Source organism: Elephas maximus, chromosome 1, assembly GCF_024166365.1.
Source record: "Elephas maximus indicus isolate mEleMax1 chromosome 1, mEleMax1 primary haplotype, whole genome shotgun sequence".
Taxonomy (NCBI): Eukaryota; Metazoa; Chordata; class Mammalia; order Proboscidea; family Elephantidae; genus Elephas; species Elephas maximus.
The window spans coordinates 16,117,095-16,136,683 of NC_064819.1; the positions used below are offsets into that span (position 1 = coordinate 16,117,095).

General features: G+C 42.7%; 1 protein-coding gene across 2 annotated transcripts in view; it reads right to left on the reverse strand.

Moving 5' to 3' along the window:
• HEG1 (heart development protein with EGF like domains 1) overlaps positions 1-19,589 on the reverse strand; it is a 107,674-nt gene that overhangs the window by 53,831 nt on the left and 34,254 nt on the right. For both annotated transcript variants that reach the window (XM_049878778.1, XM_049878789.1), the window contains exons 2-5: positions 18,754-19,047; positions 16,556-16,855; positions 7,866-8,219; positions 6,582-6,923 (exon numbers count right to left, since the gene is read on the reverse strand). In XM_049878778.1, the coding sequence (XP_049734735.1) occupies positions 6,582-6,923; positions 7,866-8,219; positions 16,556-16,855; positions 18,754-19,047 (1,290 nt within the window). The remainder of the gene's footprint in view (positions 1-6,581; positions 6,924-7,865; positions 8,220-16,555; positions 16,856-18,753; positions 19,048-19,589) is intronic.

The window sequence follows — 19,589 nt, forward strand, 5'->3', positions numbered from 1 at the left end:
AAAATATCTGCAAATTATGTACCTGATAAAGGACTAAAAAAACCACGACACCAAACCCGCTGCCATGGCGTCCATTCTGACTCACAGCGACCCTACTATCCAGAATATACACTCTTACAAGTAAATAATAAAACAACAACCCAACTAAAAAACGGTCAAAGGATTTGAAGAGACATTTCCAAAGAAGATGTACAAAAAGCCTATACACACATGAAAAGATGCTCTAGATTAGCCGTTGTTGTTGTGTTGTTAGGTACCATCAAGTCCATTCCAACTCACTGCTTTGTTCTGTGTCATCATCACAATCGTTGCTATGTTTGAGCCCACTGTTGCAGTCACTGTGTCAATCCATCACATTGAGGGTCTTCCTCTTTTTTGCTGACCCTCTACTTTGCCAAGCATGATGTCCTTCTCCAGGGACTAGTCTCTCCTGACAATGTGACCAAAGTAAGCAAGATGAAGTCTCGATATCCTCTCTTCTAAGGAACATTCTAGCTGTACTTCTTTCGAGGCAGATTTGTTTGTTCTTCTGGCAGTCCATGGTATATTCAATATTCTTTGCCAACATCATAATTCAAAGGCATCAATTCTTCTTTGGTCTTCCTTATTCATTCTCCAACTTTCACATGCATATGAGAGGATTGAAAATACCACCGCTTGGGTCAGGTGCACCTTAGTCATCAAGGTGACACCTTTGCTTTTTAACACTTTAAAGAAAGAGGTCTTTTGCCCAATGCAAGTCATTTGATATCTTGACCACTGCTTCCATAGGCATTGATTGTGGATCCAAGTAAAATGAAATCCTTGACAATTTCTCTTTTCTTTGTTTATCATGATGTTCCTTATTGGTCCAGTTGTGAGGGTTTTTGTTTCCTTTATGTGGAGGTGTAGTCCATACTGAAGGCTGTAGTCTTTGATCTTCATTAGTAAGTGCTTCAAGTCCTCTTCATTTTCAAGCAAGGTTGTGTCATTTGCATATTGCAGGTTGTTAATGAGTCTTCCTCCAATCTTGATACCCTGTTCTTCTTCACATAGTTAGGCTTCTCGGATTATTCGCTCAGCATACAGACTGAATAAGTGTACAACCCTGACACACACCTTTCCTGATTTTAAATCATGCAGTATCCCCTTGCTCTGTCCAAACATCTGTATCTTGGTCTATGTACAGGTTCTGCACAAGCACAATTAAGTGTACTGGAAATTCCTATTCTTCAAAATGTTATCCATAATTTGTTATGATCCACACAGTCAAATGCCTTTGCATAGTCAATAAAACGCAGGTAAATATCTTTCTGGTATTCTCTGCTTTCAGCCAATATACATCTAACATCAGCAATGACACCCTTGTTCCATCTCCTATTCTGAATCCTGCTTGAACTTCTGGCAATTCCCTGTCAATGTACTGCTACGATCACTTTTGAATGATCTTCAGCAAAATTTTATTTCAGTGCGATTATTAATGATATTATTCAATAATGTCTGCATTCTGTTGGATCACCCTTCTTTGGAACGGGCACAAACACAGACAAAAGAGACCTCTCGCAGTCAGTTGGCCAGGTAGCTGTCTTCCAAATTGCTTGGCATAGACAAGTGAGCACTTTCAGCACTGTATCCATTTGACAAAATCTCTCAGTTGGTATTCCATCAGTTCCTGGAGGCTTGTTTTTCACCAATACCTTCAGCGTAGCCTGGACATCTTCCTTCAATACTGTCAGTTTTTGATCATATGCTAACTCCTGAAATAGTTGAATGTAGGCCAATTCTTTTTGGTACAGTGACTCTGTATATTCCTTCCATCTTCTTTTTTTTAATTTTTATTGTGCTTTAAGTGAAAGTTTACAAATCAAGTCAGTCTCTCACACAAAAACTTATATACACCTTGCTACATACTCCCAGTTGCTCTCCCTCTAATAAGACAGCCCACTCCCTCCACTCTCTCTTTTCGTGTCCATTTCACCAGCTTCTAACCCCCTCTACCCTCTCATTTCCCCTCCAGGCAGGAGGTGCCAACATAGTCTCAAGTGTCCACCTGATCCAAGAAGCTCACTCCTCACCAGCATCCCTCTCCATCCCATTGTCCAGTCCAATGCCTGTCTGAAGAGTTGGCTTTGGGAATGGTTCCTGTCCTGGGCCAACAGAAGGTCTGGGGGCCATGACCACTGGGGTCCTTCTGGTCTCAGTCAGACCATTAAGTCTGGTCTTATGAGAATTTGGGGTCTGCATCTCACTGCTCTCCTGCTCCCTCAGGGATTCTCTGTTGTGTTCCCTGTCAGGGTAGTCATTGGTGGTAGCCGGGCACCACCTAGTTCTTCTGGTCTCAGGCTGATGTAGTCTCTGGTTTATGTGGCCCTTTCTGTCTCTTGGGCTCGTAATTACTTGTGTCCTTGGTGTTCTTCATTCTCTTTTGGTCCAGATGGGTTGAGACCAATTGATGCATCTTAGATGGCTGCTTGCTAGTGCTGAAGACCCCAAGTGCCACTCTCCAAAGTGGGATGCAGAATGTTTTCTTAATAGATTTTATTATGCCAATTGACTTAGATGTCCCCTGAAACCATGGTCTCCAAACCCCCACCCCTGCCACGCTGGCCTTCAAAGCATTCAGTTTATTCAGGAAACTTCTTTGCTTTTGGTTTGTCCAGTTGTGCTGACCTCACCTGTATTGTGTGTTGTCTAAAGTAGTTCTTAACTACTATCTAATTAGTGAATATCCCTCTTCCACCCTCCCTCCCTCTCCCCTCTCACAACCATCAAAGAATATTTTCTTATCTGTTTAAACTATTTCTCGAGATCTTATAGTAGTGGTCTTATACAATATTTGTCCTTTTACAACTGACTAATTTCACTCAGCATAATGCCTTCCAGATTCCTCCATGTTATGAAATGTTTCACAGATTCATTGTTGTTCTTTATTGATGCATAGTATTCCACTGTGTGAATATACCATAATTTATCCGTTCATCTGTTGATGGGCACCTTGGTTGGTTCCAGCTTTTTGCTATTGTAAACAGTGCTGCAATGAACATGGGTGTGCATATATCTGTTCGTGTAAAGACTCTTATTTCTCTAGGATATATTCCAAGGAGTGGGATTGCTGGATCATATGGTAGTTCTATTTCTAGCTTTTTAAGCCTTCCATCTTCTTTTGACGCTTCCTATGTCATTCAATATTTTCCACATAGAATCCTTCAATATTGTAACTTGAGGCTTGAATTTTTTCTTTAGTTCTTTCAGCTTCAGAAATGCCAAGCGTTGTCTTCTCTTTTGGTTTTCTAACTCCAGGTCTTTGCACATTGCATGATGATATTTTACTTTGTCTCAAGCTACCCTTTGAAATCTTCTGTTCAGCTCTTTTACTTTATTTCTTCTGTTTACATTAGTTACTCTATGTTCAAAAGCAAGTTTCAGAGTCTCTCTGACATTCATTTTGGTCTTTTCCTTCCTTCCTGCTTTTTAATGACTTTTTGCTTTCTTTGCATATGGTATCCTTGACATCGTCCCACAACTTATCTGGTCATTAGTCATTAGTGTTCGAAGAGTCAAATCTATTCCTGAGATGGTCTCTAAATTCAGGTAGGCTATACGTAAGGTCATACTTTGCCTCTCGTGGTCTTGATTTAATTTTATTCAGCTTTAATTTTCACTTTCATATGAGTAATTGGTGATCTGTTCCACAGTCGGCTTCTGGCCTTGTTCTGACTGATGATATTGAGCTTCTCCAACATCTCTTTCCACAGATGTAGTCGATTTGATTCCTGTGTGTTCCATCTGGCTAGGTCCACCTGTATAGTCACCATTTATGGTATTGAAAAGACGGTATTTCCAATGAATAAGTCATTGTCTTGTAAAGTTCGATCATGCGATCTCTGGTGTCATTTCTATCATCAAGGCCGTATTTTTCAACTATTGATCTTTTTACCTTTTTTCCAACTTTCGCATTCCAATCACCAGTAATGATCGATGCATCTTGATCCCATGTTTGATCAATTTCAGACTGCAGAAGCTGGTTAAAATCTTCAATTTCTTTATCTTCGGCATCAGTGACTGGTGCATAAATTTGAATTCTGGACGTATTAACTGGACTTCCTTGAAAGTGTACGGGTATTATCCTATTACTGACAGTGCTATACTTCAGGATAGATCTTGAAATGTTCTTTCTGATGATGAATGTGATACTGTTCCTCTTCAATTTGCCAGTCCTGGCATAGTAGACCATATGATTGTCTGATTCAAAATGGCCAATATTTCAGCTCATTAATGCCTAGGATACTGATCTTCAAGCATTCCATTTCAGTTTTGACTTCCAGTTTTCCTAGATTTGTACTGCATACATTCCACTTCCCAACTATTAATGGATTTCTGCAGCTGTTCCTTCTCACCTTGAGTCATGTCACATCAGCAAAGGAAGGTCCCAAAAGCTTCATGCCATCCACGTCATTAAGGTTGACTCTACTTTAAGGAGGCAGCTGTTCCCTAGTCATATTTTGAGTACTTTCCAACCTGACAGGCTCATCTTCCGGCATTATATCAGACCATGTTCAGCTGCTATCCATAAGATCTTCACTGAACAATTTTTTTAGAAGTAGATTGCCGGTCCTTCTTCCTAGTCTTCTCAGTCTGGAAGTTCCCCTGAAACCTGTCCACCGTAGGTGACCCTGCTGGTATTGAAATACCAGTGGTATAGATTCCAGCATCACAGCAGCACGCATGTTGACAAATCGACAGATGAGTGGAGTTTAGTCATTAGGAAAATGCAAATCAAAACCACAATGAGATACCACTTCATACCCACTGTTGTTGTTAGGTTCCATCAAGTCAGCCCCCATCTCCAGACGACCCCATGTGTTACACAGTTGAACTGCTCCATAGGGTTTTCTTTGCTGTAATCTTTACAGAAGCAGTTTTTCAGGCCTTTCTTTCACAGAGCAGCTGGGTGGTTTGAACTGCTAACCTTTTAAGTTAGCAGTGATTGATTGCAAACTACTTGCACCACCCAGGCTCTTTCATACCCACTTAGGATGGCTATAATAAAAAAGATGAACCATAACAAGTGTTGACAAGAATGTGCAGAAACTGGAACCCTCATACATTGCTGAGAGGGATGTAAAATGGTAACCCACTTTGGGAAGAACTTTGGCAGTTTTTCAAAAGGATAAACATAGTTACCATATGATCCAGCAATTCCAAGAGAAATTAAAGCATACATTCACACAAAAATGTGTTCCAGAATGTTCACAGCAGTATTATTTATAATTGCCAAGAAATGGAAACAACCAAAATGTCTATAAATTAACAAAAGGATAAACAAAATGTAGCACATCCATACAATGAAATATTATTCAGCCATAAAAAGGAACGAAGTACTGACCCATGCTACAGTGTGGATGAATCTTAAAAATATTATGCTAAGTGAAAGAGGCCAGACACAAAAGGCCACGTACTGTATGATTCTATTTATATGAAAAGTCCAGAATAGGAGATCCATAGAGACGGAAGTGATTAGTGGTTGCCAGGGGATGGAGGGAGGGGGAATTGGGAGTGAGTGCTAACAGGCACACGGCGTCTTTTTGGGGTGACAGAAATGTTCTGGAATTCGATAGTGGTGATAGTTACACAACTTTGTGAATATACTAAAACCAGTGAATTGCACACTTTGAACAGGTGAATTTGTATGGAATGTGAATTATACCTCAATAAAGCTGTTAAAATAAAAAAGGAAGAAAGGGTTTCCCTTGATGAGTATCCAGACCAGTGGCGAACAATTGCTCCTAAGAAGGTGTTATTTTCATCTTTCAGGAGCTCTGTGATTGAGGCAGGTATGGGGATAGGGAAAGAACCCTGGGGGCGCAACATTTAAGTGCTTGCCTGCTAACCGGAAGGTTGGTGGTTCGAACCCACCATAGGGTTTGTGGGAGAAAGACTGGCGATCTGCTTCCTTCAAGATTTACAGCCTAGAAAGCCTTATGGGGCAGTTCTACTCTGTAACACATGGGGTCACTATGAGTCAAAAATCTACTCAATGGCACCTAACAACAACAACAACGTGGGATGGCGGGTAGGTAGTAGGGAGTAAGAGAAGATGGGCAGTGGGGTCCCTGAGCTGCATCTGGGAGGGGCAGGTGGCAGCAGTGGCTCCTTGGAGATGTATCAGGGAGAATTTGGGAACATACAGGTATATGTGTAGCAATGAGCTAGAAGAATGACTTGGGACCCAAGAGTGTTATTTCATTAACGCATAAAACTAGAGGGGCCCAGGAGTGTTATTTCATTAATGCTTGACCTTGCTACGTTACAGGGGATACTTGACTGGTGCAAACAGTTAAGGCACTTGGCTGTTAAGGGAAAGACTGGAGGACTGAGTCCATCCAGAGGCATCTCAGAAGAAAGGCCTGGCAATCTACTTCCAAAACATCAGCCAATGAAAATCCTATGGAGCCCAGTTCTACTCTGACATGCATGGGGGTCACCATGAGCTGGAGTCGACTCAATGGTAACTGATTATTGGTGCTATGCCACAAAGATCATAAACACAGTACGTCCCCTCTCCCCGCAGTGGGGTTCAGCTTTATGAAATGAAAACTCACTTGAACGTTCACCACGTGATGCTGAGGGATCCAGGCTTTCTGAGGAAGATACAGACAAAGACTCTGTGGATGGCTCAGAGTAATTCCTATCACTCAACGTGCTTCCTTCGGGCTGTGGAGCAGAGTCAGAGAACTGGGTCAAAACTGAAGAGTTCATAGCTTCAGGAGGTGAAGTCGAGCTTCCTGTCCCATTTACAAACATCTTGCTGTTGGTCAAGGACCAGTGTGCTGTGCTCTCTCCACCTTCAATGGATGGCACCGATCTAGACACAGTCTCAGTCTGAGAAATGGAACTTCCATTGTTTGCATCAGAGATGGTGGCAAGCTGATGTCCTCCGGAGGCTGTAAGTTGGGAAAAAAGAAAAAAATGCCACCATTACATAGGTGTAAGAGAGAATCCTCAACAACCGAGAGGTGATTCCTCTCTAAAAAGAGATCCCCTTTGCCAAGGAACCCTGTACAGCATTTGTTATATGTATAACCAGGCATGTAGTTTCATACTCTAAGTAATTATTTCAAAACTCTTAGGTGTCAGCAAGACAGCGATACCTAAGTAAAAGGTAGTGAAGAGGGAAGCTGGAGTTCAGTGCTTTTGAACAACATGTGCAAAGTGGCAGAGTTACTTATAAGCTTGAGTGTTTTATTATCTTTCCCCTAAAAAGTGGTCAAGGAGTTAAGTGCGTCATTAAGTCTAGCAAATACGATAGGCGTAAATATTCTGCATGGTCAGAAACACTTTTCTAAAACAGTTCTGATATTGGAAAAGATTATTCTAATTCTGAAATACAGTGAAATAAATCAAGTATAGGGAGTAAACAAAAATCATGGATTTGGGGAATATATTTATATCTGCATGTTTTATTTTGTAATGACAATCCATACATAAAATAACAAAAGGTCGTTCTAAAGGGTGGGCCGGCTCTCACTGTGAAGACAATGCTTCAGAGTGAAAAGCAGGTGGAACCGGAAGCGAGAGCCCCAAGGCTGAGGGACCAGCCGAGTCTGCTGTGAGTGAGCTGAGAGATCCTGCGCTCATTACTCAACTCCTCTGAGCCTTTGTGTCCTCATCTATCAAAAAAGAGGGAGGAGTGGTACCTGTTTGGCTTACTGCACAATGGTCTGCAAAGGATGCAAATCAAAATGCAACAAGGTGGTGTAACAGATAAAGGAGCTGGTGTTATCTAAGAATATGCTTTTCTTTGGAGATTGCAAATGGTCTTGAAGCAACTTCTCAAGAAAATTCAACTATCTAATAACATTCATAAGGAAAGACTGAACACTTACTTGGAGAATCACTTTGCCAAAATTCCATCGAGATCTCAGAAGATGTAAGTTTAAATCCATTTTCTGTTGACGGTTCAGTGATCTCCGCATTCCCTAGATTCCCAGTTACTTCACTGTTCCTTCTTGATTCCTCTACAGAGGGTGAAGAACGGACTGACGCTGAAGTGGCGGCAATTTCGGAGTACTCAGGGAAGTGCTCTGTCTCATTTACAGGTCCCAGGCTGACAGGTAAAGATTGGAGCATCCTAGGGACACCATCAGTAAACATGGTGGCATCATGCATACTCTCTGTCTGACTGGCTGAGGGACTACTGAAGGCAGTGAAGTTATTTAGCTCCTTTATACTTCCAGAAGCTAAAACAGAAGAAAATAAGCTTCAAAACTCAAAGGTTTTAAGAAAATCAGCGAAGTATCTAGATACAAATAACATTTCTTAGATTTTAGTAGATAAATCTAGGGACTATGATTCAACTGGCCAACAAACACATGAAAAGATGCTCAGTGTCATTAGCCATCAGAAAGATGCAAATTGAAACCACAATAAGATACCATTAGGAAGGCTAAGATTAAAAACAAACAGAAAATAATAAATGTTGGCAAGGATGTGGGAAAATTGGAACCATTGTCCATTGCTGGGGGGAATGCAAAATGGTAGAGCCATTGTGGAAAACAGTGTGGCAGTTCCTTAAAAAACTAAAAATAGAACTACCACATGACCCAGCAATTCCGCTCCTAGGTATATACCCAAAAGATTTGAAAGCAAAGACTCAAACAGAGACTTGTACGTCAGGGTTCATAGCAGCACTATTCGTAATAGCCAAAAGGTGGAAACAACCTAAACGCCCATCAACAGATGAATGGATAAACAAAATGTGGTACATACATACAAGGCAATACTACTCAGACAGTAAGAGAAATGAAGTCTTGATACATGCTACAATATGGATGGAACTGGAAGACGTGATGCTGAGTGGTATGAGTCAATCACAAAAGGAGAAATACCGTATAACCTCACTTACATAAAAAGACAAGTGTATAGAGAACAAAGTTTATTAGTGGTTACCAAGGGTGGTAGGGAGGGGGTCAGGAGGGGTTAACGGTGATGGAAATATAATGTTGATTAAGGGTACAGCTGCAGAGTCGATAATTGCAATTGCTGTCAATAAGTTGTACACCTGTAAACAGCTGAATTGGCAAAAGCTGTGTGATAGATAAATTTACAACAATGACAAAAAAAAAAAAAAAAACAGCTGCTGAGGCTGCTTATATACAATGAAAAACCTCATGGGATTTAGTTCCTTGGTTTGGAGGTTTAGGGTCATGGTTTCATGGGACACCCCAGTTAATTGGCCTAATAACATGTTTAGTGCTTCTGTTCTACCCCCTAGTTCGTTGCATAGTGTCCGGGGTCTTAAAAGCTTGCAAGCAGCCATCCAAGGCACAACAATTGGTCTCTACTAGCCTGGAGGAACAGAGGAAGAAGGAGAGTCAGGAATAGGAGGAGGATATGGGATGTGTGGCTAATTGCCTCTACCAACAACTGCCTCCTTTGCCTTGAGATCATAAGAACTGAATGGTGCCCGACTACCACTGCTTAACATTTTGAGCAAAGATTCTATAGAATGATCTTGATCAAAAGGGGAAAAATGCAGAACAGAATTTCAAATTCTTATGGACTCCAGACTTCTCGAAGCCATGAAGATTGGATGAACCCCTGAAACTATGGCCCTGAGATAATCCTTAAACCTTAAACCAAAAATATCCCCTGAAATCTTAAAACCAAACAACACTTTAGCTTAACTAGTAAAAAATGTCTGCTTTGAGCATTATGGTCTTTTAAAATCCATCTATATGGGATCAAACTGACAACAGCAACTCAAAAGATTAGACAGAAACCTCAGGGGGCAGTGAGTTTATGTTAATGGGGGAGGAACAACTCAGAAAAGGAGGGTGGGAATGGCTGCACAACTCAAAGAATGTAATCAATGCCACCGAATCGTACCTGTAGAAACTGTTGAATTAGTTTGTTTTGCTGTGTATATTCCAAACAAGAGCAACAAAATAAATAATTAAAAAAAAAATCTAATGACTGTGGGCTTAATATAGAAATAAACATTTGTGCAATCAGGACACCTTCATGTACTCTTTCTTCCCTAGCTCTAACTCTCATAAGCTAAGTAGAGAAGCAGTGAGGTCATCTACCAGCCACAATGAAAATTTTATGCTCAGGCTAAAGGGAAGACGGGAGAAAGACTCTCCATATTATTTGCTTTGGTTTCTATAGAGGAAGGTGAACACTTCTACCCTTGAATTCCACATTATGACTTAAACAGGATAGGCCCTCATGATAAGGCACAGGGTGATTTTTGTTGTATTTTATTTTGTTTTAGCAGCATAACTCTTTTGTTCAAATGCTATTACACATTAAAACCCAATATATCAAATGAGTAAAAGTGGGCCAGTTCCAGGGCACCCACTCCCAGGTCATGACTGAGGAGGTCTAGGGCTTTGCAGAACACAGCTGGAACACTACTGGCCCAGAACAATAATTCTCAGCCTAGTCACCATCAAGGACTCTAGTATTCCCCACCTCAGGGCCACGATAAACCTTATGTTTTGAGAGACTATAAACCAAACTGCATTTATTAAGTAACAGAGCTTCTGATCAGCAGGAGATACTCATTGCTGCCCCATTCCCATCGCCGCTGAGTCGATTCTGGCTCACGGTGACCCTACAGGACAGACTAGAACTGCCCCAGGGTTTTCAAGGCTGTCATCTTCACGGAAGCAGACTGCCACATCTTTTTCCTGCTGAGCGGCTGGTGGGTTCGAACCTCCGACCTTTCGGTTCACAGTTAAGTGCTTTAACCACTGTCCCACCAGGGCTCCTCGTTACCCCGCTAATATAATTCCATCCATAAATACACAGGCTTCATTATTTTTTCATTATTTTAGTTAGCCTCATTAGACTTTGGAGATGAGTTCCTGACACTATATACTACTCCAACAGGCCCCTAGGAGACCAAGGACTTCAGGTTGGGAAGAGTTTTTCAATACTTATCAAAAAGGATGGTAGCCACTAAACAATTGTCAAGAACTTCAAGGATTAAATTTTACACCACTGGTCAAAATCCACACTCTGTTCTGTAGGTGACTCGCTGAAGGCTCCCTTCCACAAAGAACTTTCCCAAAGGACACCCTGAGAACTGACCTCCAGGGGGTACAAAGGGCTATTAATCCCTAAGCCAGGAGCCAACTGCAGGAAAGCTCAGTGAGTGGGCAGAAACATGGCTGGCAAGTTTCAAAGGGAAGAAAAGAGGGTGATTTGTTTTTTTGTTTTTTTTTTTTTGCTTGTGGGGGAAAAATAACAAAAAGTACTCTACACCTATATAATGAAAGGTTTCAAGCTGTTAATTATGACCGAGAAAAGGGAAGAAGGAAGTGGTCATTATAAACTGTTCTCTGAAGACCATTCCTATGTGCAGTTGTGACCAAAAGCACAAATAAATATCAGCTAGAGAGAGGAAACGAAGAGGCTCCTTCTACTCTTGAACAAAACCTATGGAACCAGCTATACCCAGAGTACGGTCTGCAGCTCTGGTCCCTTGACCTTAAGGAAGACGAAATGAACACGCACGTGATCCATCAAACTAGTACCCAAAATAAATAGAAAAGCCTGGACACAAAAGCAGAGTTCTAGTCTATTCACTCCTATTTAAAAAACAAAAACAAAACTAACAAACACACACAAACCTTTCGAGTATAAAAAAGGAAAAGCATGGTTGTTGTTGAGTGCCATCAAGTCGATTTCGACTCCTAGCGACTCCACGCGACAGAGTAGAGCTTCTCCGTAGGATTTTCTAGGCTGCAGTCTTTATGGGAGCAGATGACCAGGTCTTTCTCCCGTGCAGCCCCCGGGGAGGTTCCAACCTTTGGCCTCCTGGTGAACAGCTGAAAGCTTATTCACTGTGCCACCAGGGCTCATTGGAAAAGATTTATTATACGTTATTCCCAAATTCTCACTCAATCCCTTACCTTCTCAGACCTAACCTGGAGTCCATCTTTTACGTTCACCAAATTACAACCTCATTGGATTGCTAGGTGTTCTTTCAAAACACTTTTATTTCCAGCAAACCTCATGCTTTCATTCAATGTTCTCACCAAAACACAGCAGCAGCTATGTTGGACTTGGCCTGAAGATCTCAGGCTTGTTCACCTCCTGCGGTTTTGGCAAATCAGTGACCACAAAAATACAATCACAAAAGTTGCAAATGCTGAAAGTCACAAAAGGGAAGTTATTATGTTTTCCCTGGCCCTGACGGCTCTACGGAGCATTCTTTGGCTGATCTCATTATTATCATCATTATTAAAAGCTACCCTTTATTGGCCAATTACAATGTGTCATGCATTGTGTTAAATACTTTATATCCATAATCTCAGTTAATCCTCATAGTAAAACCATGAAATGGGTGTGAGTACTTCTGTAGAGCTGGTGCCTCTTAGTAAAAGGAGTAAACGTTTGGTCAAACCCAACCACCATCACCACTTATACTAGTAAATGAATGCCCATTAGATAAATCTAAGGGGGGATTTACTGCTTCTAATCAAGAGGCCAGCATTGTTGATTATTTAATAATTGCCCTTCCTTGCTCATTTCTATCTTTGAATCAGCCATTCAAATAGAAACAAAAACAAAAACAAAAAACCACAACTACCCATTTGGGAACAGAAATAAGCCAGTTTCCTTAATCTTTATAACAGGAGCTGGAGAGAACACCTACCACTCTGGTAAAAGCATATGGGTGGCTCTCCAGGCGCAACATCCAACACCGGACCCTCGTGCATACATCAGAATACTCAATCTTGACTGCTATCCAGAACTTGCCAAAATTACAGCTGACACAGCTGATATTTGCGAAAGATACGTTCAATCAACAACCTTCTGAGTTGTTTCTTTTTTAATGTTGTTTCCCTTTACAAAATGAAATCACCACAAAGCAATTTACCCCGAACCATGTTAGCTCAGCAACCCACAGAAATACTTTCATGAGTTAAGATGCATTATTATACCCTGAGCTCCTTTTGAAGATCTATAGAAGAGACCACCTTTTATAGAACATGAGCACAAATTTCCCAAAAATGGCAGTTGGAGGCCTTGTCCATTATGATCTTCCATATTCCTTCCGTAAATATTCCTTGTAGAATTTACTGCTCACAAAGCACTTATGCCTATGGATAAAACCATAGGCTTGCTTTATCTGACAACAATCGCATGCTCCACCCGGTTTTCCCTTTATGCCCTGGTTTCCAGGAAGCTCAGTGCTAAATTTAGTGCTCAACTGTAGCAACTCTCACACAATTGAACATACACATATCTTTTCGCCTTCAAAAGAGGCTTTTTCTTCCTGTTTGTTCCTTCATTTACTCCTCGCCACACCCCAATGTTCAAATAATACATGTTCACGATAGAAAATACAGAAAGCATACAAAGACGTAAAGCAGAAAAAAAAATTTTTTTCTTTCAAAAGGTTTCCAATCCCTTTCATAAATCTGTTTTAGCTGCCTGATCCTATACCTGCTTTAATACTGTAAGGCAAACCATTTCTTTCCGGAAGCAGGTAACGCCCGGTTCTTCCAGCCTCAGAAGAGGTTGTGTTGTGTAACAGACTGGTGCGTGAAAGAAGGCACAGGATACAAAGGCTGAATGTGTTTGGAATAAGAGATGCTGAACTAGAAAGGGTCTTTGAGATCATCTAGTCTAAAAAAAAAAAAAGTCTAGTCCCCTCATATTACAAATAAGGACCTTGTTTGCTAGCCCCGTCCACCTCGTGCCAGGCTCCTGGGTGGCCATCCTAGCTCTCACCAAGTGAGAAACATCACTAATCTGACTGGTCTAAGGGCCAAGGGTTTTACTGGGTCACACTTAACTAGTAGATGGAGCGGCCAAGTGTCAAATGGCACAAGCCCACACTGCATTCCCTCCTTTCTTCTGTACTTCCATAGAGCTGCTCGGCCGGGTTGGGTTGACTCTGGGTCCACCTTTGGCAAGTCCTGCCAGCTCTCTCTCAGCACTCTTGCCTGCATGCCCAGTTCCTTTACCAGGTAGTAACGCCTTAGGATTTAGATTTAAAGGGAGGCAGGAGGTATACCAGGAGTTCCTGGGTGGCGCAAATGATTAATCACTCAGTTACTAACCGAAAGGATGGTAATTCGAGTCCACCCAGAGATGCCTCAGAAGAAAAGCCTGGTGATCTACTTCTGAAAGATCACAGCCACTGAAAACCCATCGGAGCACAGTTCTAGTCTGACAAACGTGGGGTCGAGTCAGAATTGACTTAATGGCAACTGGTTTTGTTTCAGGAAGGAGACCAAAGCTCTGTTTAGGGAGTTAGCAGGTGCTAGTCGAGCTTAAGGCCCTGGTGGAGCAGTGGTTAAGTGATCGACTGCTAACCAAAAGGTCAGCATTTCGAATTCACCAGCCACTCCTTGGAAACCCTGTGGGGCAGTTCTACTGTGTTGTATAGGGTTGCTATGAGTCGAAACTGACTCAACAGTAGCAATTTTTTTGTTGCTGTTGTTAGCCCAGCTTTAAAATACAGCAGAACTTTAGTATGGCTTCAGTTCCTTGTGCAAGTCTCGTTCCTTGTGCAAGTCTTGTCTGGGATCTCCACAAGGAGGATCCTGGATCCCCTCATTTATACTCCCATTTAACAGTGTCCAAAGCCCTCTCTGATACTTCAGAGGGAGTTAGGACCCAACCTAGAAGAGATAACCCAGTTCACAAAGACCCAAGGAGTATGAAAGATACGGTAGCACTCTCCAGAAATTAAAAGTATACAGTTCTAAAAGGATGAATGCCCAAAGAATTTTTTTTCAAAACCACCATTACCGTTGAGTTGATTCCAACTCATAGCAACCCTATGGGACAGAGTAGAACTATCCCACAGAGTTTCCAAGGAGCACCTGGTGGATTTGAACTGCTAACTTTTTGGTTAGCAGCCATAGCACTTAAACACTACGCCACCAGGGTTTCCCAAAGAATTTTAGGACCAATTATTTTTTTAATGTTGAAAAATATAAGTGACTACATAGCAAAATCCAATAAAGTTGGAAACATGCTGATTTTCAAATATACCACATTAGTGGGTTGAATTTAAATTATAAATATTAAATGACCCTGACCAGAATCAAAGTATAGTTGTCTAGAAAAAGCTCTCTTCCCACTGTTCAGTGAAGCTGGTTGTAAATCACTGAACCACAGTTCTTCGGATCTGGAAAGGATCATAGCTTTAAAAAGGATCATAACCTTAAAAAGCAATCTCTTAAAAACATGAATCATAAATTATACGTATATCCAGTCAGCAGGAAACTGTATACAGGGGATACAGAAGAGGAATTGGCTGATTTCAAAATAGGATTTACAGAAAGGACCTCTGGGTTCAGTTTTGCTTTGATGACATAAACCCAAATACCTAGCCTTGCAAAGTACTTCTAAAAACCTCCGACCTATAAAAATTTTGGAAATGGCAATCCCTGAAACAAGCTAACCTCTATTTCCCAGTCATATTTCCAGCCCTCTCTGTCTTCTCCCTCTGACACGGGGAGGAAAACCAGTAACACACACAGACTCGGAATAAAACCTCGGGGAATAGAAAAGACGGGCAGTTTCTAACCCTCTCTTTGTCCGCCGGCTGTATCTGCCCTGTGAGGGTATATGGGCACACGCTAATCTCCATTGCTTATCAACTGCACCTTGTTCTCAGGCAGGGGGGAAGCTACGAGAAGTAACAGACCCGGCCCGTGTCCTCAAGAGAATTACAGTCTACCTGGGCAGACAAGGTATTAGACAACGAAGCGTTACCAGGGGACTAGCACAGTCTGTAAATCACTGAGGATTGGGGTGACGGGGTGGGGGGTGTGGTTGAAGAAAAGCTTCACGGAAGTGGAATACCTGTGCTGAGGCGTAAATGATGGGTAGGAATGGGGTTGGCAGGGAGGAAGATGGCTATGCTACAGCTGCACTTACTAATATCATGCCCTGCCAACATCTGCATTGAGTTGTTGTCTTCTTTTTCCTAGAAAAATGTACACTCACATTTTGTTCACAATCAAAGGAAACATGTTTGCAGTAACGGAGACAAACTAAAAGTTTAATTCCCAATCAAAGGATACAGTATTCCAGCCATGGTCTCTTGTCTCAGAATAAAACCAGATGCCATTGAGTTGATTGTGCCTCATGGTGACCCCTTGCGTGTCAGAGTAGAAGTGTGTGCTCTGTGGGGTTTTCAGTGGCTGATTTGGGGCAAGTAGCAGCCCGGGACCTTCTTCCGAGGTACCTCTGGGTGGACTTAAACCAACCCTTCGGTTAGCAGCTGAGTGTGGTAAGCGTTTGAGACGCCTGTCTAAGAACACACACCAATAACAATTAGTCTTTGTTGTGCGTATATGTGGGAGTATGTGGGGGGAGCGGCGGTGAGGGGTGCAGAAAGCAGGGGGTTGGTGGACAGAAAGACCTACAGGAGTCACCAGACCAACTATTCTTTTCTTCCTTATGCAGCTAAAGAAAACACTAGGATCAAACATTTTGCATTATAGTGACACCAGTTCTGTATACTGTCTTTCCGCCTTAGCCTCTACCTAGCTGCATCCATCTATTTATTTCCATTTAAGCCCAGGATGGGAGAACTCACATGAAGAATGGTCTGAGGGAGGGGTGTAAGCCGGAGTCCTGGAGAAATGTTGGGAGGAGAGCTCTGGTCCCCAGGAGTTTCTCTTCCCCAAGAACATGGTCTGTTCTCCCATCTCCAAAGCAGGAAGAGAGGACTGGCTCAAAACAGAAGTGGCAGCCACTTGAGGGCGCATAGTCGCTTCTTCTGGGAGACCCTTTCCCGTGGCCAGGGAGCCCTGGAGCGTTCCACTCTCTGTTTGAGAAGCAGCAATCCTTTTTTCTGACTCTGAACCGCTGGATGACCAGTGAAGCTTTTCCCAGGCTGAAACCAGACAGCAACAATTAAAATTCCATCAGCAGACTTCCAAATGCTTTAACAGTCTTTTAGTGGGCCCAGCTCTGACCTCTACAAAATGTGTAGCCATGGAAAGAAATTAGGCACAACTTTATTCAGTGCTACGGCTGCTAACCAAAGGGTCGGCTACGGCTGCTAACCAAAGGGTCGGCAGTTCAAATCTGCCAGGCGCTCCTTGGAAACTCTGTGGGGGCAGTTCTACTGTCCTATAGGGTCGCTATGAGTCAGAATTGACTTGACGGCACTGGGTTTGGTTTTTTTAATTCATTCTATGAAACATTAAGTCCTGAAAGAGAGATCACAAACCAAGACAAAGGCTGTTTTTGGATCTCATTAACCAAATACTTTGCATTTTATAGTAAAATTATCAGAAAAGGGGCATACTGGAGCTAAGTATCAGAAGATATGGGTTGCTCCTGGGTGGTGCAAATGGTTATGCACTCGGCTACTAGCCTAAAGGTCGGCAGTTCAAACCCACCGAGAGGCAACTTGGAAGACAGGCCCGGCGACCTGCTTCTGAAAAGTCACAGCTTTGAAAACTCTATGGAGCACACCTCTACTCTGCACACTTGGAGTCACCAAGAGTTGGAATAGACATGATGGCAACTAACAGCAACATCAGATCATATGGAATCAGAGATCAGATTGCAGTCATCATGGCACATCACTCACATTCCACAAAGTTGGTCCCAGGATTTGCTTGACATTAACACAAACAAAACTCCCACTAGTTGCATGGCTGGTGACACAGGCAGCAACACATGCAGTGGCCGCAAGCTCTGCGACCATCCTTCATGGATGAAGCACGAAATACCTTCATGTGTCTTCTTTACAGAGTTGAGTCTCCGACCAGACCTCCTGTCACTAGGGCGTGAATCCTGGCACGCTCTCTGATGCCTGCATCTTCTACTTTCAGACCCTTACCAAGTCCATCAATTTTCCTTTGTGAGATCTCACTTTACCAACCACTTCCTCTCCATCCCTGCAGTCACTAGGCCATATCTCAGCATCTGAGATCTGGGTGTGAATTTCTGTGTCTTCCTGAGTGGTCCTCCTGACTGCAGGTTCCCTCCCCATCCCACCCCTCCAGCCTCTAATATCTTATACATGACTGCCAGGCAAATCCTCCCCCAAGTTGCTTTCATCATGCCACTTCCTTGTTCAAAAGCCTTCCGTGACTCTTCCTATCCCATCAAATCTGAACTGTCTGGTTTCCAGAGTCCCATTCACATGACTGTATTCTGCCTCTGCTCCTCTCCTCGGTGTGCAATTACCAGCCTCCCCAGGCAAGGCTGCTGGCCTTGCTGCCCCGTGAAGAGGCCACCTTCTCTATCTCTCCTGTGCATCTTCATCCACACTGCTGGGAAGTCCCACTCCTCAGACACCCTTCCCGCCTGGCTCAGATACACAGACTTAAGCTCAAATCCCAGCTCTGAAACCTGTCAACTGTTAGATCTCTTAGCAAATCTGTACCCTCATCTGGTTTGTACTTGCAACTTAATCAACTACCCACCAAAAACCAAACTCACTGCTGTCGAGTCGATTCTGATTCATAGCAACCCTGTGGACAGAGTAGAACCACCCCATAGGGTTTTCAAGGCTGTAAATCTTTACAAAAGCAGACTGCCACATCTTTCTCCCCAGGTGCAGCTGGTGGATTCGAACTTGGGTTAGCAGTCAAGTGCTTAACCACTGCGCCATCACGGCTCCAGCAATTAACTACAACACATCACAAGGGGACCCTAAGTCACAGGTCTGGTCCACCCCAGCCCAGGACCCTTGGGAGGGGGGTAACTCTGGTGGAAGCTTTGTTTTCCATGAGTGGACACACATGAATGAAATGAACCTCATCAGCACAAACTCACCTGAGGTGTTGTTCTGGGAATTCAGAGCTGTTGCTACCTCAGGTGAGCCCGCAGCAGGGGACATGATGAAATCTGTTCCACTAAGAGAGTCAGATCGTCTTCCAGTATTCGCTGTTTCAGTCAGTAGAGTAAAGTCTTCTGGAGCGCTCGAAGAAGTGTGGCTCTTTCTGGAAGTCTGAACCATCACAGGCTCTTTGGAGACCACTGCTGAAAAGTTTCCTTGACCCTGATAAAAGGTGATGTTTTCTAAGTGGGGCTCAGTGTTATTTTCTGGCCAATGGTTCCGGACGGCAGCTGGAACAGTAAGAAAATGGATAAGTGAGATTTTGCTGGCTTCTGAAAGGAAAAGTAAACCTTCAGCAGAGACATGAAACGCAAATGTATCAGTACAGAAATAGATTCAAGTAAAATAATTTCATCTGTCTTTAATTCCTCTATTAATTATTCCTGCAATGCAATGGGAGAAATTATGGAGCAACAACACAGTATATAAAATCAAATTCTGTAGTGGGTGCAATAAATGATGAAAATTAATAGAAAGAGATTGACTCGGGGCTCAAGGAAGAACGCCTGAACCTGTGGGGCCTGGGCAGTCTCAGAGAGGGACATGGAAGAGGCGGGTCAGGTTGGACGGATGGGGAAGCTCTTCTTATACAGCCAAGGCTGTTAAGAACTGTGCCCTCTGAGGCAGTAGGGCGGTGAAAGATAGCAACACCTAATCCTGAAAGCTGTTCCTGTAGGCAGGAGGCGGGGCATGTACAGTTTCTGGTAAGACATGTGAAAGATTCGGCAATATTGCTAAAACCTTAATGATGTAAATACTTTTGATGTAGTAA